General features: G+C 39.2%; 1 protein-coding gene across 5 annotated transcripts in view; it reads right to left on the bottom strand.

Moving 5' to 3' along the window:
• LOC131957929 (pleckstrin homology domain-containing family G member 5) overlaps window positions 1-21,852 on the bottom strand; it is a 99,287-nt gene that overhangs the window by 53,474 nt on the left and 23,961 nt on the right. The window contains exon 1 of one of the 5 annotated variants that reach the window (XM_059322786.1): window positions 19,191-19,355. The exons of 2 other annotated variants lie outside the window; for them this stretch is intronic. In XM_059322786.1, the coding sequence (XP_059178769.1) occupies window positions 19,191-19,238 (48 nt within the window). In that variant the 5' untranslated portion in view covers window positions 19,239-19,355. Of the gene's footprint in view, window positions 1-10,167; window positions 10,450-19,190; window positions 19,356-21,852 lie in introns of those variants that run through there. 2 more of the 5 variants (XM_059322784.1, XM_059322782.1) reach the window with 2 other exon arrangements.

Genomic DNA, 21,852 nt, shown 5'->3' with positions numbered 1-21,852 from the left:
TCGCCACTCATGATGAATAAACATATTTGAGTAGCTTCACATGTCTACAAGTAATCTATTTAATAAAGCTAAAGTTTTTACTTTAAAACTTGATTCAAACATTAGTTCTAAGACCCAAGTAAAATAACCGAAGCAGATGCATTCAAACAAGGAATTCAATATGTGTACTTCATCAATTAAATAACTATGCTCTTCAACTTTTTATTACTACTGAATTTATCAGTATTGTATTATTAAAACCTTCCTGAAATATACGTAACGTTTGTCTCCCTTGGTTACTAAAAATCTCGAAATGGAACATGGAAACAAAGTAATATTCCATAATAAAGAATTCCACATTTTAAAAAAATCTAATATTATATAGACCTAGGGGTCATCCATAAATGACGTCACACTCGTAGGGAGGAGGGGGGGGGGGGTCCGTAATTTTGTGACGATGTGTGATGAGGGGGAGGGGGGGGGGTTCAGATGTTGCGACGTCACATTTTTGCATTATAAAAAAGCAATGTTAGAAAACGAATTTTAGACGTTATTTCGCGTTTTAGATAAATGTTTTAATAAATTGTAATAGTTTAGACAAGATTTTGGAAAAATATCGATGTTTTAAAAAAAAAATTCAACTGCAATTTTGAGGGTTGTTGTAGGTTGAGGTGTGACGTCATTTTAGGGGGGGGGGGGGGTCTGACTTTTTGTGACGACGTGTGACGGAGGGGAGAGGGGGAGGTAAAAATCGTCAAAAAAGCGTGACGTCATTTATGGATGACCCCCTATATATATATATATATATATATATATATATATATATATATATATATATATATATATATATATATATATATATATATATATATATATATATATATATATATATATATATATATATATATATATATATATATATATATATATATATATATATAAACAAAATGTATTATAGCATTTGAATACCAAATTTATACGTTATTATTGTTATTCAGTGATTACACAAAGAACGAGTTTTTTTTTTTACGTTTCTAACATAACTGGGTCAGTCAGTGACTATTTTTAGCATGAAGTAATCTACTTAGAACACATTAAGATACACAAAAGAAGGGGGTTAACTCGTAGAACGGTAGTGATTAGATAAAATTTATTTCAGTGTTTGAATGTCAGTTATTTGTCATGTAAACATAGTTTTTATCTATGTCTATATGGATGTCATTATATGTCCGACTAACATAATTATAAAAAAAGGTCTTTTAAAGAGAGAGAAGGCAATATTAGAAAATTTTGATACTGCAAAAAAGTTTATTAAAGTTCATAGTATTGCTTACCCTTAATACTGAATGATTGAACTTTGACAGAGTAAGATAGAATTATTAGAAGAATAAAATTTAACATTGGGTCGATATTATTAGCTCCATATATTACGTATGGAGATTACTACTTGCATTAAGTGTGACGTTTAAGAGCCAACTATTTGCATTATGTGTGAGGTATAAGATGTTAGACTATGGTAAAGTCTGAATATTTCCTTGTTCTTGTGTCTTAGTAAACAGAGAAAAAAAAAAGCTGAGTCAGACTGATAAGGATTCGAACCTCCGGCCTAGATCCGGACTGCCCACATGACCAAAAGATCCGATAGATTTGACACGAGTGAGCCAACTGTGTAGTTTGGAGTTATCTAAATAGGCCATTGCGTCAGCTAGGTGTCGTGTTTTCTTAATTAAAAAAGATAGTTCGTTTAACGCAAACAAAAAGTTTGTTTTCTTAATTAAAAAAGATAGTTCGTTTAACGCAAACAAAAAGTTTGTGAAAAAAAAAAACAAACAAAACAAAAACAAAACAAAACAAACAACAACAGGAATTGTATTTATTTAAAACAACCTACACCTTTCTTCGTATTTATTAAAACAGCCTACACCTTTGTTTGTAAACTCTCCACACAAACAAATCTGAATCAAGAGATTCAAATGCTGAAAACAGATCTGTAAATGTTTACACTCACACGACCCCCCCCCCCCTCATCCTACTGTTTTCACTTAACCTCCCTCCTCCTGTCCTTCTAGCCGCCATCTATAAATAGCTACATATTTGGGGGTTATCATCCCAAAGGGCATTAAAAAACAACCTACAAAGTTTGTGCATATCATCTCATAAGGTGAGATGATATGCACAAATCTACTTCTCACAGAGCCGCAAGGAATCGCGATAAGAAGATACAGAGGTCCACTTCACCCAAGTGTTGTGTGGCTGTATACAGGTAGGTCTACATCAGCTAGACAGGGGCCCAACAGTTTTGTAAAGCGATGCGAGGGGGCTCACAACGAATGTAGCTAGACAGGGGCCCAACAGTTTTGTAAAGCGATGCGAGGGGGCTCACAACGAATGTAGCTAGACAGGGGCCCAACAGTTTTGTAGAGCGATGTGAGGAGGCTCACAACGAATGTAGCTAGACAGGGGCCCAACAGTTTTGTAAAGCGATGTGAGGAGGCTCACAACGAATGTAGCTAGACAGGGGCCCAACATTTTTGTAAAGCGATGTGAGGAGGCTCACAACGAATGTAGCTAGACAGGGGCCCAACAGTTTTGTAAAGCGATGTGAGGAGGCTCACAACGAATGTAGCTAGACAGGGGCCCAACATTTTTGTAAAGCGATGTGAGGAGGCTCACAACGAATGTAGCTAGACAGGGGCCCAACATTTTTGTAAAGCGATGTGAGGAGGCTCACAACGAATGTAGATAGAGGGACAGGGTAAGTGACCTACGTTGAGCGAGGAAAAAAAGGGGGGGGGGGGGTTGGAGGGGTGAATTCAAATTAATGTACCGCAAGAGACAGGACCCAACAATACTACACTTTATTTAGTACTTTATAAATTCACATGCGGTAAACGGAAATTACTTAAAATTTGTCAGAAGACAGAGAATTAGATATCTTACTTACATGTGAAATTTCGATTATCTATCTGAAACAGTACTCTAGTTATAGTCTTTTGAAAAATTGAAAGTAGAAAAAGTTCCACTTCCGGATACCGGAAAAGTTGATACAGAACTACAGATTTGATATAATTCTTAAATATGAAATTTTATCAACCTAGCTGTAACGTTACTCAAGTTATCGTGTTCACTGACACACGTGTATACACACATACACACACACAGACATACGGACAAAATTGCAAGACTATGTTTTTCCGACTTCGTATGCGGGAAAGTAAAAATGTTGCCACAAAATGGGTAGAGCTGGATAGGAAGAAGGAAAAAAAATTAGGGACACAGAATCTCCCCCCCCCCCCCCACACTAAAACAAGAAACAATTGGGGGAGGGGGGTAACGTCATCAGGTCTAATCGCGTCACCTGCAATGATTAAAGCCTTCCCCAGACAAGGGATGGTGAATAATGGAAGGTTGGGCGGCGCTGGTGGCGTTGTTAGCACCGCCTGCTGATGGGGTTAGGGTGAGGTGTGAGGGTCTGTGTGTGTGTGTGCTCACCACACATTGTGTGTGTGTGTGCCCACCACACATTGTGTGTGTGTTTGTGTGTGCTCAACACACATTGTGTGCTCAACACACATTGTGTGTTCACCACACATTGTGTGTGGTTACCATATAGTGTAGGGTGACACTTGGTATGTGGTCATCATGGTGTAGGGGTAACATTTAGTGTATCGTCACCATGTGTTGTAGGGGTGACACTTGGTGTGTAGTCACCATTTGGTGTAGGTGTGACACAATGCATGTTCACTATATTGTGAGGGGCAACAACTCCTTCTGAGGCTGTGACTTGGTGTAAACAATTCCACGTGTTTTTTGGCTACCACTAGACGTATGGTAAGATCAAACTTCAAGAAATACGCACCTTGGAAATTTCAAACGTTCCACAATATTTTACACTATCACAGATCCGGAATAATATGAAATTTATGATAGAAAATTTAGTGATTTACAGTATTGAAAATATGTTTGGAAACATAATCTATTGATTCTTTCCACATATCAACATTCACTTTATTGCCATGATAAGAAAGGTGCCAACTGAAGTTTCATACATTTTAGAAATAAACAAATAAAAACCACGTTACCTATCTATAATTTGTATTATATCTCATGATTAGAACAAGAGAACAAATAGCAAGATAAAACATTCAATTATCTCCCCACAGTTTCTTGTGTGTAGTGTAGGTAGGTGTATTGGGGAGTGGGGGGGGGGGGGTGGGGGGTGGGAGGGGTGTTAGGGGTGACTTTCACACAGAGAAGCTAAAGCATTCGCAGGAAAACGAAATTGAACTGAGGCGCCAGACGGGTCTGAAGCCAGGAACAGAGGTGGTGGGGGGTGGGGGTGGAGGGGGGGGGGGGGGGGGGGGCAAGCACTTTAGCATGTCACGTGTGACAGTCCGGTGTTTTAGTGCCAAGACAGGTACTGTCGTGATGTGGTTGTTGGTGGTGGTTGCTGTTGGTGGTTGCTGTTGGTGGTTTCTAAATTGTGGTTGTTGTAGGTGGTTGCTGGTGGTGGTTGCTGTTGGTGGTTGTTGGTGGTGGTTGCTGTTGGTGGTTGTTGGTGGTGGTTGCTGTTTTTCGTTGCTGTTGGTGGTTGCTAAATTGTGGTTGATGTAATCCAATGCATCGAGTTACAATATATGTACCATTTTGACCCCATCCCCACAATGGCACCATAGCACTCCATTTTGACCCCCACCGTCACCATGATACCACAGCGATTCCATTCTGACCCCCCCTCCCTACACGAAAGTATCATATCTGTTCCACTCTGCATATCCCCCCCCACCACACAAGCGCGACATACATGTATGGTAAGTACTGCGGTTACCGGTAAAGCGTATCAAATTCCAGACAGAATCCCAAGACACGATCCTTACACGCTAGTCCAAACGACATGGAAATAAGATACATAGACATGAGACACATGGAAATAAGATACATAGACATGAGACACATGGAAATAAGATACATAGACATGAGACACATGGAAATAAGACACATAGACATGATACACATGGAAATAAGACACATAGACATGAGACACATGGAAATAAGACACATAGACATGAGACACATGGAAATAAGACACATAGACATGAGACACATGGAAATAAGATACATAGACATAAGACACATGGAAATAAGATACATAGACATAAGACACATGGAAATAAGATACATAGACATGAGACGCATGGAAATAAGACACATAGACATGAGACACATGGAAATAAGACACATAGACATGAGACACATGGAAATAAGACACATAGACATGAGACACATGGAAATAAGATACATAGACATGAGACACATGGAAATAAGATACATAGACATGAGACACATGGAAATAAGACACATAGACATGAGACACATTGAAATAAGACACACATCATAAAGTCACATAGTTTTGAGACACAAGGACATGAGACACATGGAAATAAGATACATAGATATAAGACACATGGAAATAAGACACGTAGCAGAAAGTCACACAGTTTTGAGACACAAGGACATGAGACACGTGGGAATGAGACACATCCTATTACTGTATAACAAGACTTGTATTTAGCACTGACACAATTCCTAATACATGCCTTACAGTTCTGACGACAGAGCACGACACAGACAGAAATTTTAAAAAGAAATTTTGAGGGGTGGGGGGTGACTATGACCCCTACTCCCCCCATCCCTTAAAATAAGGCACGTTATCCTTAGCTTTAGAGTGGAACCCACAAGGGGAGAGAAAAAGGGATAACATTTTAAACTTGAGAAGTATCAATCGAGAGGGTGATGGTGGATGCTGGAAATGCATGGGACAAACTAAAGAGGAAAAAAAAAGACGGGCATTATTTACTTTTGTATGGCCACTAGGCTGAATAACGAAGCTTGAATATATTTTATTTTCATACAAGTGTTTGCGAAAGTTAAGCACGGGTAGAGATCAACACTCAAAATGTGAATATTTGTGATTGAAAATATTCTTTAGTAAATTTCAAAATAAGAGTCACAAAATTTATATTCAATTTGCAATATAGCAAAATTTAAGATATTATTATTAGCTTCTTATAAATGTATCGACTCGGCAGTAGTTCTAGTTTACATTTACACTGACGAACTTGATTCAGTTGAACACGGCTAATGTATTGAAAGAAATACAGGGACTGCTAGTTCGTATTTAACCAGGCGAATGTAATTCATTTCATTGCGCCAAAAGTAATTCTTATCAAGGCGAATGTAAATCAGCATTTTCTTACACGGGAGAAACACACAAGAAGAAAGACATGATATAGGACTTGCAACAATGCCAAAAACAGGAAAAACTGCAGGACCAACACAGTAGCAACAACAGGACCAACAGCAGGACTTGCAAAAAGACATTAGCAGGACTTGCAACTAGTCTTGCAATAGGAACTGGAAGAGGACCTTTATAGGACCTGCAACAGGATTAGCTGAAGTACAAACAGCAAGAAACAGAATCATCACTGGAACTGTAAAAAGATTTAAAACAGGACCCTCAATAGGACTTCGATCGGACCTACAAAAGTACCAGCAACAGGACAAACAGCAGTATCAGCACCAGGACCTGCATTAGTACCAGCAACAGGACTTCGATAGGACCTGCAACAGGACCTGCAACAGGACCTGCGACAGTACCAGCAACAGTACCAGCAACAGGACCTGCGACAGTACCAGCAAAAGGACCTGCGACAGTACCAGCAACAGGACCTGCAACAGGACCTGCAACAGGACCTGCAACAGGACCTGCGACAGTACCAGCAACAGGACCTGCAACAGGACCTGCGACAGGACCTGTGACAGTACCAGCAACAGGACCTGCAACAGGACCAGCAACAGGACCTGCAACAGGACCTGCGACAGTACCAGCAACAGGACCTGTGACAGTACCAGCAACAGAACCTGCAACAGGACCTGCAACAGTACCAGCAACAGGACCTGCAACAGTACCAGCAACAGGACCTGTGACAGTACCAGCAACAGGACCTGTGACAGTACCAGCAACAGGACCTGCAACAGGACCTGCAACAGTACCAGCAACAGGACCTGCAACAGTACCAGCAACAGGACCTGCGACAGTACCAGCAACAGGACCTGTGACAGTACCAGTAACAGGACCTGCAACAGGACCTGCAACAGTACCAGCAACAGGACCTGCAACAGTACCAGCAACAGGACCTGTGACAGGACCTGCAACAGGACCTGCAACAGGACCTGCAACAGGACCTGTGACAGTACCAGCAACAGGACCTGCAACAGGACCTGCAACAGTACCTGCGACAGGACCTGTGACAGTACCAGCAACATGACCTGTGACAGTACCAGCAACAGGACCTGCAACAGGACCTGCAACAGGACCTGCAACAGGACCTGCGACAGTACCAGCAACAGGACCTGTGACAGTACCAGCAACAGGACCTGCAACAGGACCTGCAACAGTACCAGCAACAGGACCTGCAACAGTACCAGCAACAGGACCTGTGACAGTACCAGCAACAGGACCTGTGACAGTACCAGCAACAGGACCTGCAACAGGACCTGCAACAGTACCAGCAACAGGACCTGCAACAGTACCAGCAACAGGACCTGCGACAGTACCAGCAACAGGACCTGTGACAGTACCAGTAACAGGACCTGCAACAGGACCTGCAACAGTACCAGCAACAGGACCTGCAACAGTACCAGCAACAGGACCTGTGACAGGACCTGCAACAGGACCTGCAACAGGACCTGTGACAGTACCAGCAACAGGACCTAGCAACAGGACCTGCGACACTACCAGCAACAGGACCAGCAACAGGACCTGCAACAGTACCAGCAACAGGACCTGTGACAGTACCAGCAACAGGACCTGTGACAGTACCAGCAACAGGACCTAGCAACAGGACCTGCGACACTACCAGCAACAGGACCTGCGACAGGACCTGCGACAGGACCAGCAACAGGACCTGCAACAGGACCTGCGACAGGTACACGCCTCCTGCAGTGAATGCACCGTCACGCATGACTACACACGGGGACCAACACCACTACAGCATACCTTGTCTGTTGCTAGAGCGCCCTGATTTCACACACTGAGGTAAAAAAAAAAAACCAGAATGGCGTCGTGACTGAACCATAGAACGATGGTACGAATGGAATATTTTTATTATTAGCACAAACCATGTGTGTTATCTCAACACACTTGTGTGCTTCACGCAAACACGGAAGTGTGTTCTTTTTATAACATTAGTGGTCGTGTTTTGGTCGTTATAAGAGGATGAACAAACAGCCGGTCTATCAAACCAGTCGATGCCTCCTTATATACTCCATTACATAACAATATTTACATATTCAATTATGTCGCATTACCTAGTGAAAACTAGGGGGGGAGAGGCTTTATATACCTATGTATAGTTATTGTGGACCGTTATTTAGATGTAAACATACCTCGTATACGATATGATCCTATATATGATCGAATACAAGTAAAATATATATGTTGAAATACTGCAGTTCCTTAATGTTTAGAAATCACAAAGAACAGTTTCGTATAAAAATGCGAATGTTTATGATAGAGTTCTAGCTTATTGAAATTATTGGAAATTGGAGATTTTTAAAAATCGAAGTATAGGCCCTACTAATCAGATTAAAACTTGAATCGTGAGGTTTCGGTGTTGTAAACTTAACAAATGGCTTTCTAGTGGTGATCACGTGGTTCCCGCTTGTGGCTAGCAGTACATCTACACAACAGTGACAGCTGTGCTATGTAAAAAATAAAAATAGTTTGATGGGAATAAGAAGGCCATAGTGTTTTGTGTAGTGCGACATATGGAATGGTTTTCTTTAGATTTTAGATCTAGTGCCATGTTGGTATAAATATTAGATCTAACTAACTAGAGACATGTTTAAATTAGATCTAATTAACGCCATGTTTTGATTAGATCTAATTAGAGGCATGTATTGAAAATCAAAGCAGTGTGGAGCGAACTTAATCTTTGAGGTTGATAAAAAAAAATCACGCCCACATTTCATAGTATCTGTTGTTTTTTGTCTTGTTTGACTCTAAATAACAGTTTCATTCTGTCTCCTATAGTGTTCTTATCGAGTTCTGTTTTCAAAGGCATTTTCGTTGTTAAGTCTGGATTAGGGTTAGTCTCATGGTTAATGCTCTAGTAGAGATATGAGGAACATAATTGCATTGAATACGTCTATGTAGGTACATATAATTAATTTTGATAAAAATTAGGCCTACCCTCTCCCCCCTTTTCCATCAAGTGATTGTTACACCTAAGCTGGTATACATACGTAAAACACAGAAAGAGAGGAGGGTGGGTGGGGGGGAAGGCCAACACAAAAATCAATGCATCGTTTAACTTAAAACAATTATTGATCCAGTCAAGATTAGCTAGCGTCTACATTGAACAAAAAAACACAAAACAAATCCCACCTAATACGATAACACACGTCGTGTTTTGGTCACGTGATACACCACACGGCCAACGATTGTTCCAGACGGACACGCCCAGTCTAACAGACCTGAGCAACGCTTGTACTATCACGTAGGTCTTGTGTTTCAACGTTTCCCTGCCCCTCCCACTCCCCCTTAACCACAAGCCGTGTCTATGTAAATACAACGGGTTTTTTTTTCACACGGTATGGGCCTTTTTTTCTACTCTATTTACTTAAAGGATGAAATATGATGTTAAAATATAATTAGAAAAGTTAACGTGCATTAGAAGTAGGTTGTAGTATACTACATTATGTTTTAGTTAGAGATCTTACCCTTCTTTGACTGAATCCACTATATAAAGGAAATTAATTTCTCACAGTAAAAAACCACAAAATATACGACTGTAAAACACTTTAAAATCCTCGGTAAATTTACAACAATTTTATATATATATATATATATATATATATATATATATATATATATATATATATATATAGAGGGATACCCTACAGGCCTATATATATATATATATATATATATATATATATATATATATATATATATATATATATATAGGCCCTACATGTACATTAAAATTACCTTTATAGATGGATAGATATATAACTGAAAGCTAGAAAATAAATACAATAGTCGGAATCTATGATTTAAAGAATCTTACAAAAATCCTATGAAGAACACAGATCAAATAACCAAAGACGACTTATTTAACTCACTTAAATATCCTTCCTACTAATAGGAATCGTGCCGACTACAATGTGAAAAAAAAAGTCACAAACTGGAAACAACAGCGGAAATGTAATTTAGCCAACAGGGCTAAAAAAAAAACACTAGCACAGCACTACACTTGAGATAACACAATCTCCAACACGTCTCGAAATGAAAACGGAACGAATTCACACCTTCCAACATCTTGATAACGAAAGTCTTTTCCCCCCTGTCGCTAATTAACAACACTAGGATGACACCGCTTTGACCTGGTTTAATAGGTTCCGGTCATGTAAAGGGACGTAAGCAATGCGGTTGTGGCAAGGGACGTAAGCACGTCTAGTTGTAAGAACTACGTCGCGATTGTGGTGAATAGTGCTAGGCTTACTGCGCCGATAGGTTGCAGGGGTCGAGACTTGGTGACTCTTCTAGTATTGGAGTTGTAGAACTTGTAAGCTGTTGTTGACGTATTGCAACGGTCTTTTTGTTCCCTGTATTACAACACTCTAAATCTAGGGCTGTTTGAAACACACACACAACTGCTATGGTAGGTCAGTGTGTGTGTGTCGAGGTAGAGTGGGGTTCTGTGTGTGGGTGGAGGGAGTGAGGGGGAGCGGAGTGAAAAGCTTCTTACATTAAGTCACCTGCGATTGACATGTTAGCTACTAGATCTATATTAGAATTAAAATTAATAATTTAATCCAATCCACGATATGACAAAAGAGTATATATATATATATATATATATATATATATATATATATATATATATATATATATATATATATATATATATATATATGTGTGTGTGTGTGTGTGTGTGTCTTTTTGTACTTTTGTACATATTCTATAATGTAATTTTTATGTGCGAACATAAATGTGTTTGTATTATCAGAAGTGAACAGTTTGTGTACATAAATATGTGAATGATCTCTCAACACGTGTTTCGACTGCCAATCCTCAATTACCTTCAACTGCCAAGTTTATTAAAGAAAACATCCTTTACACCTATACGTCTTTACACCTATACATCTTTAAACCTATACGTTTTATACCTGTACATCTTTACACCTGTACATCTTTACACCTGTACATCTTTACACCTATACATCTTTACACCTGTACGTCTTTGCACCTGTACATCTTTACACCCGTACATCTTTACACCTATATATCTTTACACCTATACATCTTTACACCTATACGTCTTTACACCTGTACATCTTTACACCCGTACATCTTTACACCTATATATCTTTACACCTATACATCTTTACACCTATACGTCTTTACACCTGTACGTCTTTACACCTATACGTCTTTGCACCTGTACATCTTTACACCTATACATCTTTACACCTATACATCTTTACACCTATACGTCTTTACACCTGTACATCTTTACACCTGTACATCTTTACACCTATACATCTTTACAACTATACATCTTTACACCTGTACATCTTTACACCTGTACATCTTTACACCTATACATCTTTACACCTATACATCTTTACACCTATACATCTTTACACCTATACATCTTTACACCTGTACTGATTAGTTCAACGATGACGGACTATCCTTCGTGAACTCTGACCTCATTACGCCGTCAACCATGTAACCAGACGTCACGCCGAAGTAGCCCTAATGACGTTATGTTATTGCTATGACGCGGTGTTTAGCGCTATTTTAGACAATCATAAATCAGTCAAACTATTTTTGTGTAAGTTCAGTCGAACTTACATACAACTAAACAAAGAACTTTAAATTCCCTACGATAATGTAGAGAAGAGTGGGGAAGGGGGAGGGGGTATCCTCATTTAGCATTTCGGTACAGTGCAAAGAATAATAATTTTACAAAATACGTTTTTGTTTTTAAAGAATTATGCTATTGATAGTGTGCGTTTTTGTGTATGTGGGGTGTGCGTGTATGTATGGAACTGAACATAACTATGCTTAAGTTATAGTTTGTGTGTGTGTGTATGTGTGTGTGAGCGGGGCTGTGGAACTAATTAACGTTAGGCGGTAAAGGTTAACGTTATAACATGCGTTTGAATCACGAATCTGCTTATCTGTTTTATATCACAAATTACACACACCGATCTAAATTTCCCGTTTACATTCTCAATCTTTCAGTAGCGTTTAATCGCTTAATCCGATTAAACTATTAATTATTCTCAGTACATTTTTTAGAAGTAATTATAGAAAAAAATTTTAAGCTATGGTATCACTACATACGACCAGAAGTAAGCTATGGGATCCTTACATTAGCACCAGAAGTAAGCCATGAGACCTCCCCCCCCTCATCAGACCCGGGCTGGGTCTGGGTTGTGACCCATGAGCACCAGAAATAAAATAAAAACATGAAAGGAATCTTCGAGAAGCTATAAATAGATACAGACGTTGGAGCAGATCTCATCAAAACACGAGGCAAGGTGTGGGAAATTATTCAGGTGTGGGGGTGGGGGTCGTTACAGGTGTGTGTTGTGGAGTGTGGATTCGTAAAGTGGGGGTGGGGTGGATGGGGGTTGTTTTGTTACATGTGTGTGTGTGTGGGGGGGATGGTTTCGTTACAGGTGAGGGGGGGGGGGGGCGTTCGTTACAGGTGGAGGATGTGGTTTCGCTGCAGGTGGTTGGTATCAAGATGTGGTTTTTGATAAATGTGGCAGGTTAAGTTGGTGGGTTATGTGAGGGTTAGTTGGTGGGTTATGTGAGGGTTAAGTATGTGGGATAAGTTGTGGGTTCTGTGGGGGTTAAGATGGATGGGAGGTAACTACAAGATACAGATGGCTTCACATCCTCACATCCGGACGTCGAGTTGAGCAGACGGCAGAAAAAGTAGGCGAGGCAAAGTTGGGAGGGAATCAAATTCCTTAAATAATATCTTTCTAAAAACTACGCCTGACAAATTTTATTCGTAAAAAATGTTGCACTAAAATAAAAATAAAAGAAACACAAAAGTGTTCTCCGGTGCAAGTTTACCTAGGTACATGTTTATTTTAGTTCGTGTTACATTGGTGCGGCTTTTATTTTGGTGCAAATCGTCGGTGCAATTATTTTTGGTGCGCACTGAAGGATCGTTTTTCCAAGTGCATTAAAATGTATATTTGTAATTTTGAGAAATTTGAAAAATTACGACTAAACTAAAATGTCAATAATAATTTATGTGCTAATAACAATTACTTAATTTTACTTCAAGTATAATTCCTATTTTACACATTGTAGTTTATTACAAACAAATTTTATTGTACTTTGAAGTAGTATGATTTTTCCCTCCACCGCAGTTAAATGTGATCGGTTGTAAACTGGGAGTGTTCTATTAGGTGTAGCGAAGCCCCTTGTTTCTTTATTATATTGTTTAATTGTAGGTTATGTTTTAGTAGTTGTTTTATGAATAGCCCTAATGTAATGACTGTAAGTCCACTAACTAGCTACACGTTTCAATAGGAAAGAATAAGTTAGTCGTCCAGCTATTTAAGTCTCCAAGCTGGTAAGGTCATAGGTCATGGAACCCGCCCCTAAGGTTAAGTGTGGTCAGCTGGGGTCGTGTTGCGGTCGGGCGCGGGGAAGGGGGGGGGGGGTTGAAACAAGGCCTGGATAACTTAGGCCAGTTATATGAATGCTGGTCTGGTTACCGTGTGGATATATTTGTCTTGTGTGACGTGTCAAGGCCATACAAAGAAGAACTGCCCGCTATACAAACCGTATCCAACAAGAATATATCGAACAGCTGTACACGATCATAAAACACTGACACCACTTTGGTACAACAGATACATAAAGCAACTTTTTGAATTCTACACAGGTGCTAAGATCCACGTCACACAGTTCATACACGAAGTTGGGCTTGTTGTTTGAATCCTCAATCATATACTTAATTAAGAACGAAGAAGAAGAAGTTCTCCCTGGGATAATAGCCAATAATAGGATAAGTTAAGTAAGATCCGACTTATAGTAGACAATGAGTTCAGTAACAAATAAGAACTAACTAGAACATCCTTTGAACAACAGTGAAGCAAATACATTAAACAATGGACGAACTTTAATCGTACAAATATTTATGACTAACAATAACTTGAAGCAACCAATTTTGCATAAAAACTCTCTTGAAAAACCCTGTTTTAACTCGTGTATAAAAAATAAAGGTTAAAAAATTAACATAGCACCTGACGTTGATGGAGGAGACTTGACACCTGTTGCACTATACACAGACACGCCCCCGTTGCTAGGCAACTGTTGTGTTTTGGGCAATGACAAATATTTGGATCTTGTTAGACAACGTTTGTCATCAGTTATTGTAATGATATGGCAAGTTCACAAAAATAAAAAAAAATTAGTTAAAAAATTTAATTGATAATCTAAACCAAAACATAGAAGACAGATTGAGATTTAGGCATAACAAATTATGTATCGTGGGAGGGGAGGTAATTAAACGTCAATAATGACATAGATTAATCAGTCATGAGACAGCGATGAAAAAAAAAAGAGAAACAAGTAATTTCAAGAGTCAACAACCTCTGGTGTCTGAACAACCTCTAAACAACAACAATTTCGGTTCTATGTGTGTTACAGGCTGTAATAGGAATCTATGATATAAGCCACTAGGTAGTGTGTCATTCCGTCATCGATATAGAATCTAGAAACATAAAAGTAAACAACAACTTCGGTTCTATGTGTGTTACAGTTTGTAATAGGAATCTATAATTTAAGCCGCTAAGTAGCAGTGGCGTAGCCAGGAATTAGTCATGGGAGGGGTTCAAATATTTTTCCTTATGTATACAATCATATATATATATATATATATATATATATATATATATATATATATATATATATATATATATATATATATATATATATATATATATATATATATATATTGGGGTGTGAGTCCATGGGAGGGGTTATAACCCCCTATCCCCACCCCCTTGCCTACGCCACTGCTAGGTAGTGTGTCATTCCGTCATCGCTTTAGAATCTAGAAGCATAAAAGTAAACAGCTTCAGGCTCTAATAGGAATCATCATTATAACCGTCAAGTTTGTGGTAACTTTTACACTTTTCACGGTAACACCTTTCGGTAGAGTGTTATTAGCATATGTACTCAACACTCATGCCCTTAGAATTTTCTAAACAGTTGTCTCAATTAAACCTAATCCTGATAGTAATATATAACCTAATCCAAACTTTAATCCTAACGCCAATTCCAACAATTGCCTTAAACTAATCCCGAGCCTTTTTCTGGAATCCAACCTTAATCCTAACCCTGATCATAACACTCACCCTAACATCGATCATGAATAACTAGCCTAACTGCTACTCTACCTGTGTCCTTAAATCTAAACCCGACCCTTTTTCTATCTTAGCCCTGCCCTAACCTTCATCATAACCCCCTAATCGATTCCCAAAATCTTGATACGGTACTACATAGTCGGACCTGCGATTTTATAGGAATACTTTTTCAAATACGCTCTCCAAAAATGTAATAGGGCGTCGACTCTTCTAGAAATCTTCAGTGACATGGGAGGTAACAGAAGCTAGTTCATGTGACAGGGGAGGTAACAGAAGCTAGTTCATGTAACAGGGGAGGTAACAGAAGCTAGTTCACGTGACAAGGGAGGTAACAGAAGCTAGTTCATGTGGCAGGGGAGGTAACAGAAGCTAGTTCATGTGGCAGGGGAGGTAACAGAAGCTAGTTCATGTGGCAGGGGAGGTAACAGAAGCTAGTTCATGTGGCAGGGGAGGTAGCAGAAGCTAGTTCATGTGACAAGGGAGGTAACAGAAGCTAGTTCATGTGGCAGGGGAGGTAACAGAAGCTAGTTCATGTGGCAGGGGAGGTAACAGAAGCTAGCTCATGTGGCAGGGGAGGTAACAGAAGCTAGTTCATGTGACAAGGGAGGTAACAGAAGCTAGTTCATGTGACAGGGGAGGTAACAGAAGCTAGTTCATGTGGCAGGGGAGGTAACAAAAGCTAGTTCATGTGACAGGGGAGGTAATAGAAGCTAGTTCATGTGATAGGGGAGGTAACAGAAGCTAGTTCATGTGACAGGGGAGGTAACAGAAGCGACGTCACTTGTTTAACAAAGGTTAATTTCCCTTCACCCTCTCTAAACAAAAACAATCTCAGGACACAGCGCGCCACTTGTTGATCTGGTGTCAAGCAATACATTGCTCCCCCCCCCCCCCCCCCCCCCCCCAACACACAAAGTAGGCCTAGTGGGGGAGGGCAGGGGCAGGTATTTTGTGGGTGGACGGGATTCGCCCATGGATGCTACATTTGATAGGAAAAAAAGAATCTGTGCCGAGTGGTTGAACGAGTCTACATCGTGACACACATCTACAGTAACGGTAAACACCTTTGTCCGGATCCCGGGGAGGGGATGTCAGAATGTGTGGGTATGCAGCTGTCTTCTGGGAGTCTTTGACCTTGACACGGGACCGCCAGTTCCAGAACCGAACCCGGCGTACACATCCGGTGTGTTTGAGGCCCGTCACGCTTCACTGAACACGCGACAAGGTGTCCCCTTTAGTCCATTACTGAAACATTTCGATTCAACCCCCACCATCCACCTCACCATATTCCACTAAGTATTCTCTTCTATCTACTTACACAAAAGAAGTATAAACTTGAAGAAAAAAAATACGTATTTTCCCCTCCTTCTATACTCGGCCCGTGTGTAAAGGTATCAGGACGTCTTAGATATCGGAACACAACATTTGTAAAGGGGTCTCAGGACACTGCCGATTTGTAAAGTCTTTCAAACGACAATATTCTAGACTAAAGGACTATTGAAAAGGAAATCCGGTACCACATTAGCGTGTACAGCTAAACACGAGAAGTCGTTTAGTTAGCGATATAGTGCGTGGTTTTCAGGAAAACAGGGGCTGGAATAATGGGGTGGGGGGGGGGGGGGGGTGAGAGGTGGCAAGTGAAAGTGAAACTAGGTTAAGTATGAAGTGTAAGTGGTTATGAATGCAAATACGAAATGTTAATATTTTTTTTTTGGCAATTCAAGTTTTGTCGAACATGAAATGACATGTGTCATCGTTAGGACTGACCTCAGTCGTCCATGACATATGACATTGTGTGTCATTATTGACTCCAGACATGACAAAACCCATGTGGTAGACACTAACAGCTGACCACACGATCCGAGGTCACAGAAACAGGTGAACTCTACTTCACTTGCCCGATGCACGGAAAGGGTACTTTAAAGACACTAGAAAACATAAAGACGTTTTAAGATTGTCATTGTGATTAGCAGGTAAAAACGTTTAGTTCCTTCTAGTAGACGTTAACGATACTCAGACAAAACTCAATTTATAAAAACCCACAAAAACAACAAAGGGCGACCCATTACATCAATTACAGCCCGTGGTTGAATTCCTTACACATATTACACCATTCAGTGAACATCGATGCACGAATTACGTCATACAATGTAAATTCACCGTAACGAACATATGCTATTTACATATATTATACACGAAATATAAAACTCATCCTTTTATTACCATCATCGTTATTCCCGTGTGCCCATTGTTAAGCATAGGGGCACAACGGCACTCAACTTTCTTACATACATTAACCTTTTTTAAAGAAAGGACCACCTATACAAAAATACATGAGTCATACTAATTACCTACATTATATATAGGATTAGCAATACAAATGTAGGACTTCTCTACATCAAATGTCCACTACTAATGATATCCACTTCACTACTGTACAGCTCCCTGCATGTCATTAGCAGAGATAAAAAATATCTACCCCTTGTGGAAGAAACGTTAGAACCTCTTCGTAATTCACATAGACAGGCCTGTGATGCGTTTACCTAGCCCCCCCCCCCCCCCCCCACTTTTTTTTCTTCCTTAAACAACAATTATTGAACGCCTACACACAATATGTCGATTTTCTACCATCTGTTACTTGGGTAGTTCTAAACCCGTTGATACCGTCGCGATTCATTTGTTCAAGTGTGTTATTTTACCAGTTGTTTCCCTTTCTATTTTTAATGCGAACTTTTCCAGTCGTCTCCCTTGTCGTTCTTCTCACCCCGCTCACCACGGCTCGTCACGGCCTTCACCTTGACCACACGTGACACAGGTCACGTGAGGTCATGTCAGGTGACTTGTGACACGTGACACATTGTAAATATTGACATTTTCTAAAACCGTAAATTTAAATGAAATAAAACATTGGAACATATTTTTTAGTAAATTAAAAAAAAAAATATCTCCATAATTTTTGTTATGTTTTTATCAAACCCCTATATTCTAATTCTAGGTTAGCGCTAATATTTAATCAATGATAACTTCTGGAGACAAATTTAAACCGAAACTACTATCAGATTCTATAAACATACAGAGGAAACATATAGGTTACGTTACTGCTCGACTTAATCTTAAGTTTGGTGCTATTCAAAGTTCATGCCTACTGGCAAATTAAAAAAAAAAGTTAACACCGATAACTTAAAGTACATCAATTACACAGCAACAGTTAATTATAACACAAGTGACCAAAAATAATTGTTGCTGTGTCATAAAAGGTTGACATGGCCTATCAACACCAATTAGCGTAGCTATGTTATCAGCCTTGATTTCAGCGAAGTAGAAAGTTGTGCATGGTTGAAATTACAGGCAGTTTTAAATGGTTGTTTACCAGTGTATTAATGTTAAAAACATCAGTAGCAAAGACACACTTATGACTGAGTTATTTGATATAGTAAAATATCACTTTAAATCAAAACATATCTGAAGCATTATCAAAGCTATTTTATTTTTCGCCTAGAAGTCATTTGCATGACGCAATGTATCATTAAGTGGAAATAATTAATAATTAATTCCATTACTTTAATTAAGGTGAAGCGTGTAAGAGTTTGTTTACATTACGATCCTTCCCTCTACAAAATACATGGACGGTTTGTAAACTTTTCAAACTCATCTCACCCTCCATCTTTCAATAAGGTCTCGGTCACACGGCAGTAATTAAAGCTGACTAATTAACCTGGTATTAATTAAAAGCTTACCTTGGCTTGAATTTCTTTCATCCAGAGGTCAGCTAATGTCAAGGTCATCCTGACACAAAGCACGAGACCAATTCCAAAAAAAAAGTTTAATTATAACCTCAATGTGTTTTCATACTTCTGACGCGTGTGTAACCATTACATTTAATCCACGGTTACTTGTTAACTACGGTAGTCCGGTTTTCCACGTTATGTAAAATAGATGAAATATTGTCACCAAATTACAAAGCGGACTGCCCGGAGAAGCATAGCTACAAAATAACTGTTCTATTTGTTTGTAAAAGAACAGAGTTGACTCCACGGTCTGTCACATTTAATATCTGACGATTGCTCGTCCGGTGTCAAGTTGATGCATAACTGTGGGAGGACAGGGGTGGGTGGGGTTGGGGGGGGGTTGTGGAGGGATAGAAACGGTGGATGACAGGTATGCGTTAAATTAGGACACGTCACACTAGTACAGAACAAACCCACTGAAGCGGCAACATAGACATACATATGTAGACGTTATTTCTAGTTTGGTACTTATTTAGATACGGATGTAGTGGGCGAAAAAAAAAAGAACAGTCGCTCCTCCCCCTCCCCCCTATTATGGTCGGGTGGGTCCCTGGCTCAAAATGTTTGAGGGGTCCATGAAAAGTTATATTTATATATGTAGGGGTTATATGGGGGTAACTAAAGTAAGTAAGTAAAGTATCCTTTTGAAACTGAGGGTCCATATATACAACTTGAAATGTTATATAAATATAAGATGTAATGTTCTATGTAGGGGTTATATGGGGGTAAGTAAAGTGGGTAAGTAAAGTAACCTTTTGAAGCTGAGGGTCGATGAAGCAGAGGAAGTAGAGTTAATCTGTTTCAGTAACCTCCGCACATGAGGGTATAGAGTGGTCAGCACTCTGCCCAGTCTCCTTGACTTTCCCTAAGGTGAGTCAGGTACTCGTCAAAGCTGGGTGGACGCTCTACAGATTTGAACTCGAGACTCCCGGGTTAGCAGTTGTATGCTATACCATCCGACTACGCCGTCCTCCCACGGAGCACACCCACAGCCTCACCCCAGACCAAATAAAAACAACATGGTAAATATCTTCTTTAACCTGTGCCCCCCCCCACCCCAATTTTAACTGCGCCCCACCACTCTCCGGTTTTAAGTGTGTATACCATCAAGGTATAAAATGTCTGAAAGAAACACTGTGAGTTTGAAGGTTGGAACACATTAAATACAAAAAATAATTACGTTTATGAATACTAATACCTCCGATAATTTTAAACTCTACAGTAGAAAGAATTTATTTGATCAATCGGAGACACTAGAAACTAATAGAATGAGATAGACTTTCAGAACGCGGACTAAATAGACCATTATAGACTATGTTTTTAGTGCAATAGAGTGTGATGACACTAGTTTAGGTTAGAGGTCAAGTAGAAGTTAGATGCAACAGAGTATAGCTTAGTTAGTTAGACCAATGGAAATACAAGAGCTGACCGGTCACGTGAGACGGTCAGCTGACCACTGAAGAGTGGGTCAGCAGACGGTGATAGGTAGCGGTAAAGAACGGGCAGAGATATGTAGAGTTAGGGAACAGTTAGATAGAGATAGTAGATAGTAGAACTTAGGACGTAGTTAGGGTAGGAGTTGAATCTTGATGTGTGTTGAACAATAAACCATTATGCTATATCTTGAATTGCATTTGTGTTGATCCAAAACTGCCAGGCTACGATTGTAAAGAAGACGATAACACGGTACGATCTCCTGACTGGATGTGTATTACAGTATACATTACGGTATACAAATAGACACATCCATAATAACTACGAAAACCCCACCCCCCATAAAAAGGCTAATTGAATTGTTATTTTAGTTCCCGAACATTTTGTTACTAGTCTTAGTTTAAAAGTCTTTGGGTGCAATACAATAAAGATATTTGTGTTTGAGAAATATGGATTAGAAATGACAATATTAATCGTTTTGACTGTTCAACTAAAAACATATTGTTTTTTTCATTCTGTACAACATAAAAATTTAATACTTCTAATGTTTTTTTCTTCAAACAAGAATCAAATAATAATTCTAAAATCTTTAAAAAATAAAATTAGAGAACACTTTATACTAATCATTTAATGGTTAAACGTAATGATCGAATAAACTCATATTTTGTTATTACAATTTAAATTTTATGTAATTTTAATTACTTTTGCAAACACAGATTTAAGTTGTTTCCCCTGGTTAATAAAAAAATGAAAAGTAGCCATAACATTACTTGATCTATAGACCCGTATATTTTTCGCATCACACTTTTTCTAACAAAACAAAACAAGAATGAAATATTACTATATTTATTATTTAATAATAAAAATTATTTTTGTACATATACGTTTACATTTTTAAAATGAAGTTGGCGTGTCTGTTTATTTACAAAAAATGTATCCAATCTTAAAAGCCATTGAGAAACAGCTGCTTGTAAATAAATTAACAGTTTAGTGCAAGGGTTATACGGATGCCATTGTAAGCTATACGTTTTTATCACCCTGTATATTAACTGAGTTAGGGGCCCTTACATATTGAGCTAGGGGCCCTAACATATTGAGCTAGGGGCCCTAACATATTGAGATGGGGCCCTAACATATTGAGCTAGGGGCCCTAACATATTGAGCTAGGGGCCCTAAC

This window comes from Physella acuta, unplaced genomic scaffold (genome assembly GCF_028476545.2).
Source record: "Physella acuta isolate Inbredline_101_S28 unplaced genomic scaffold, ASM2847654v3 ptg001279l, whole genome shotgun sequence".
NCBI lineage: Eukaryota > Metazoa > Mollusca > Gastropoda > Physidae > Physella > Physella acuta.
This window is presented reverse-complemented; position numbering and strand designations above follow the sequence as displayed.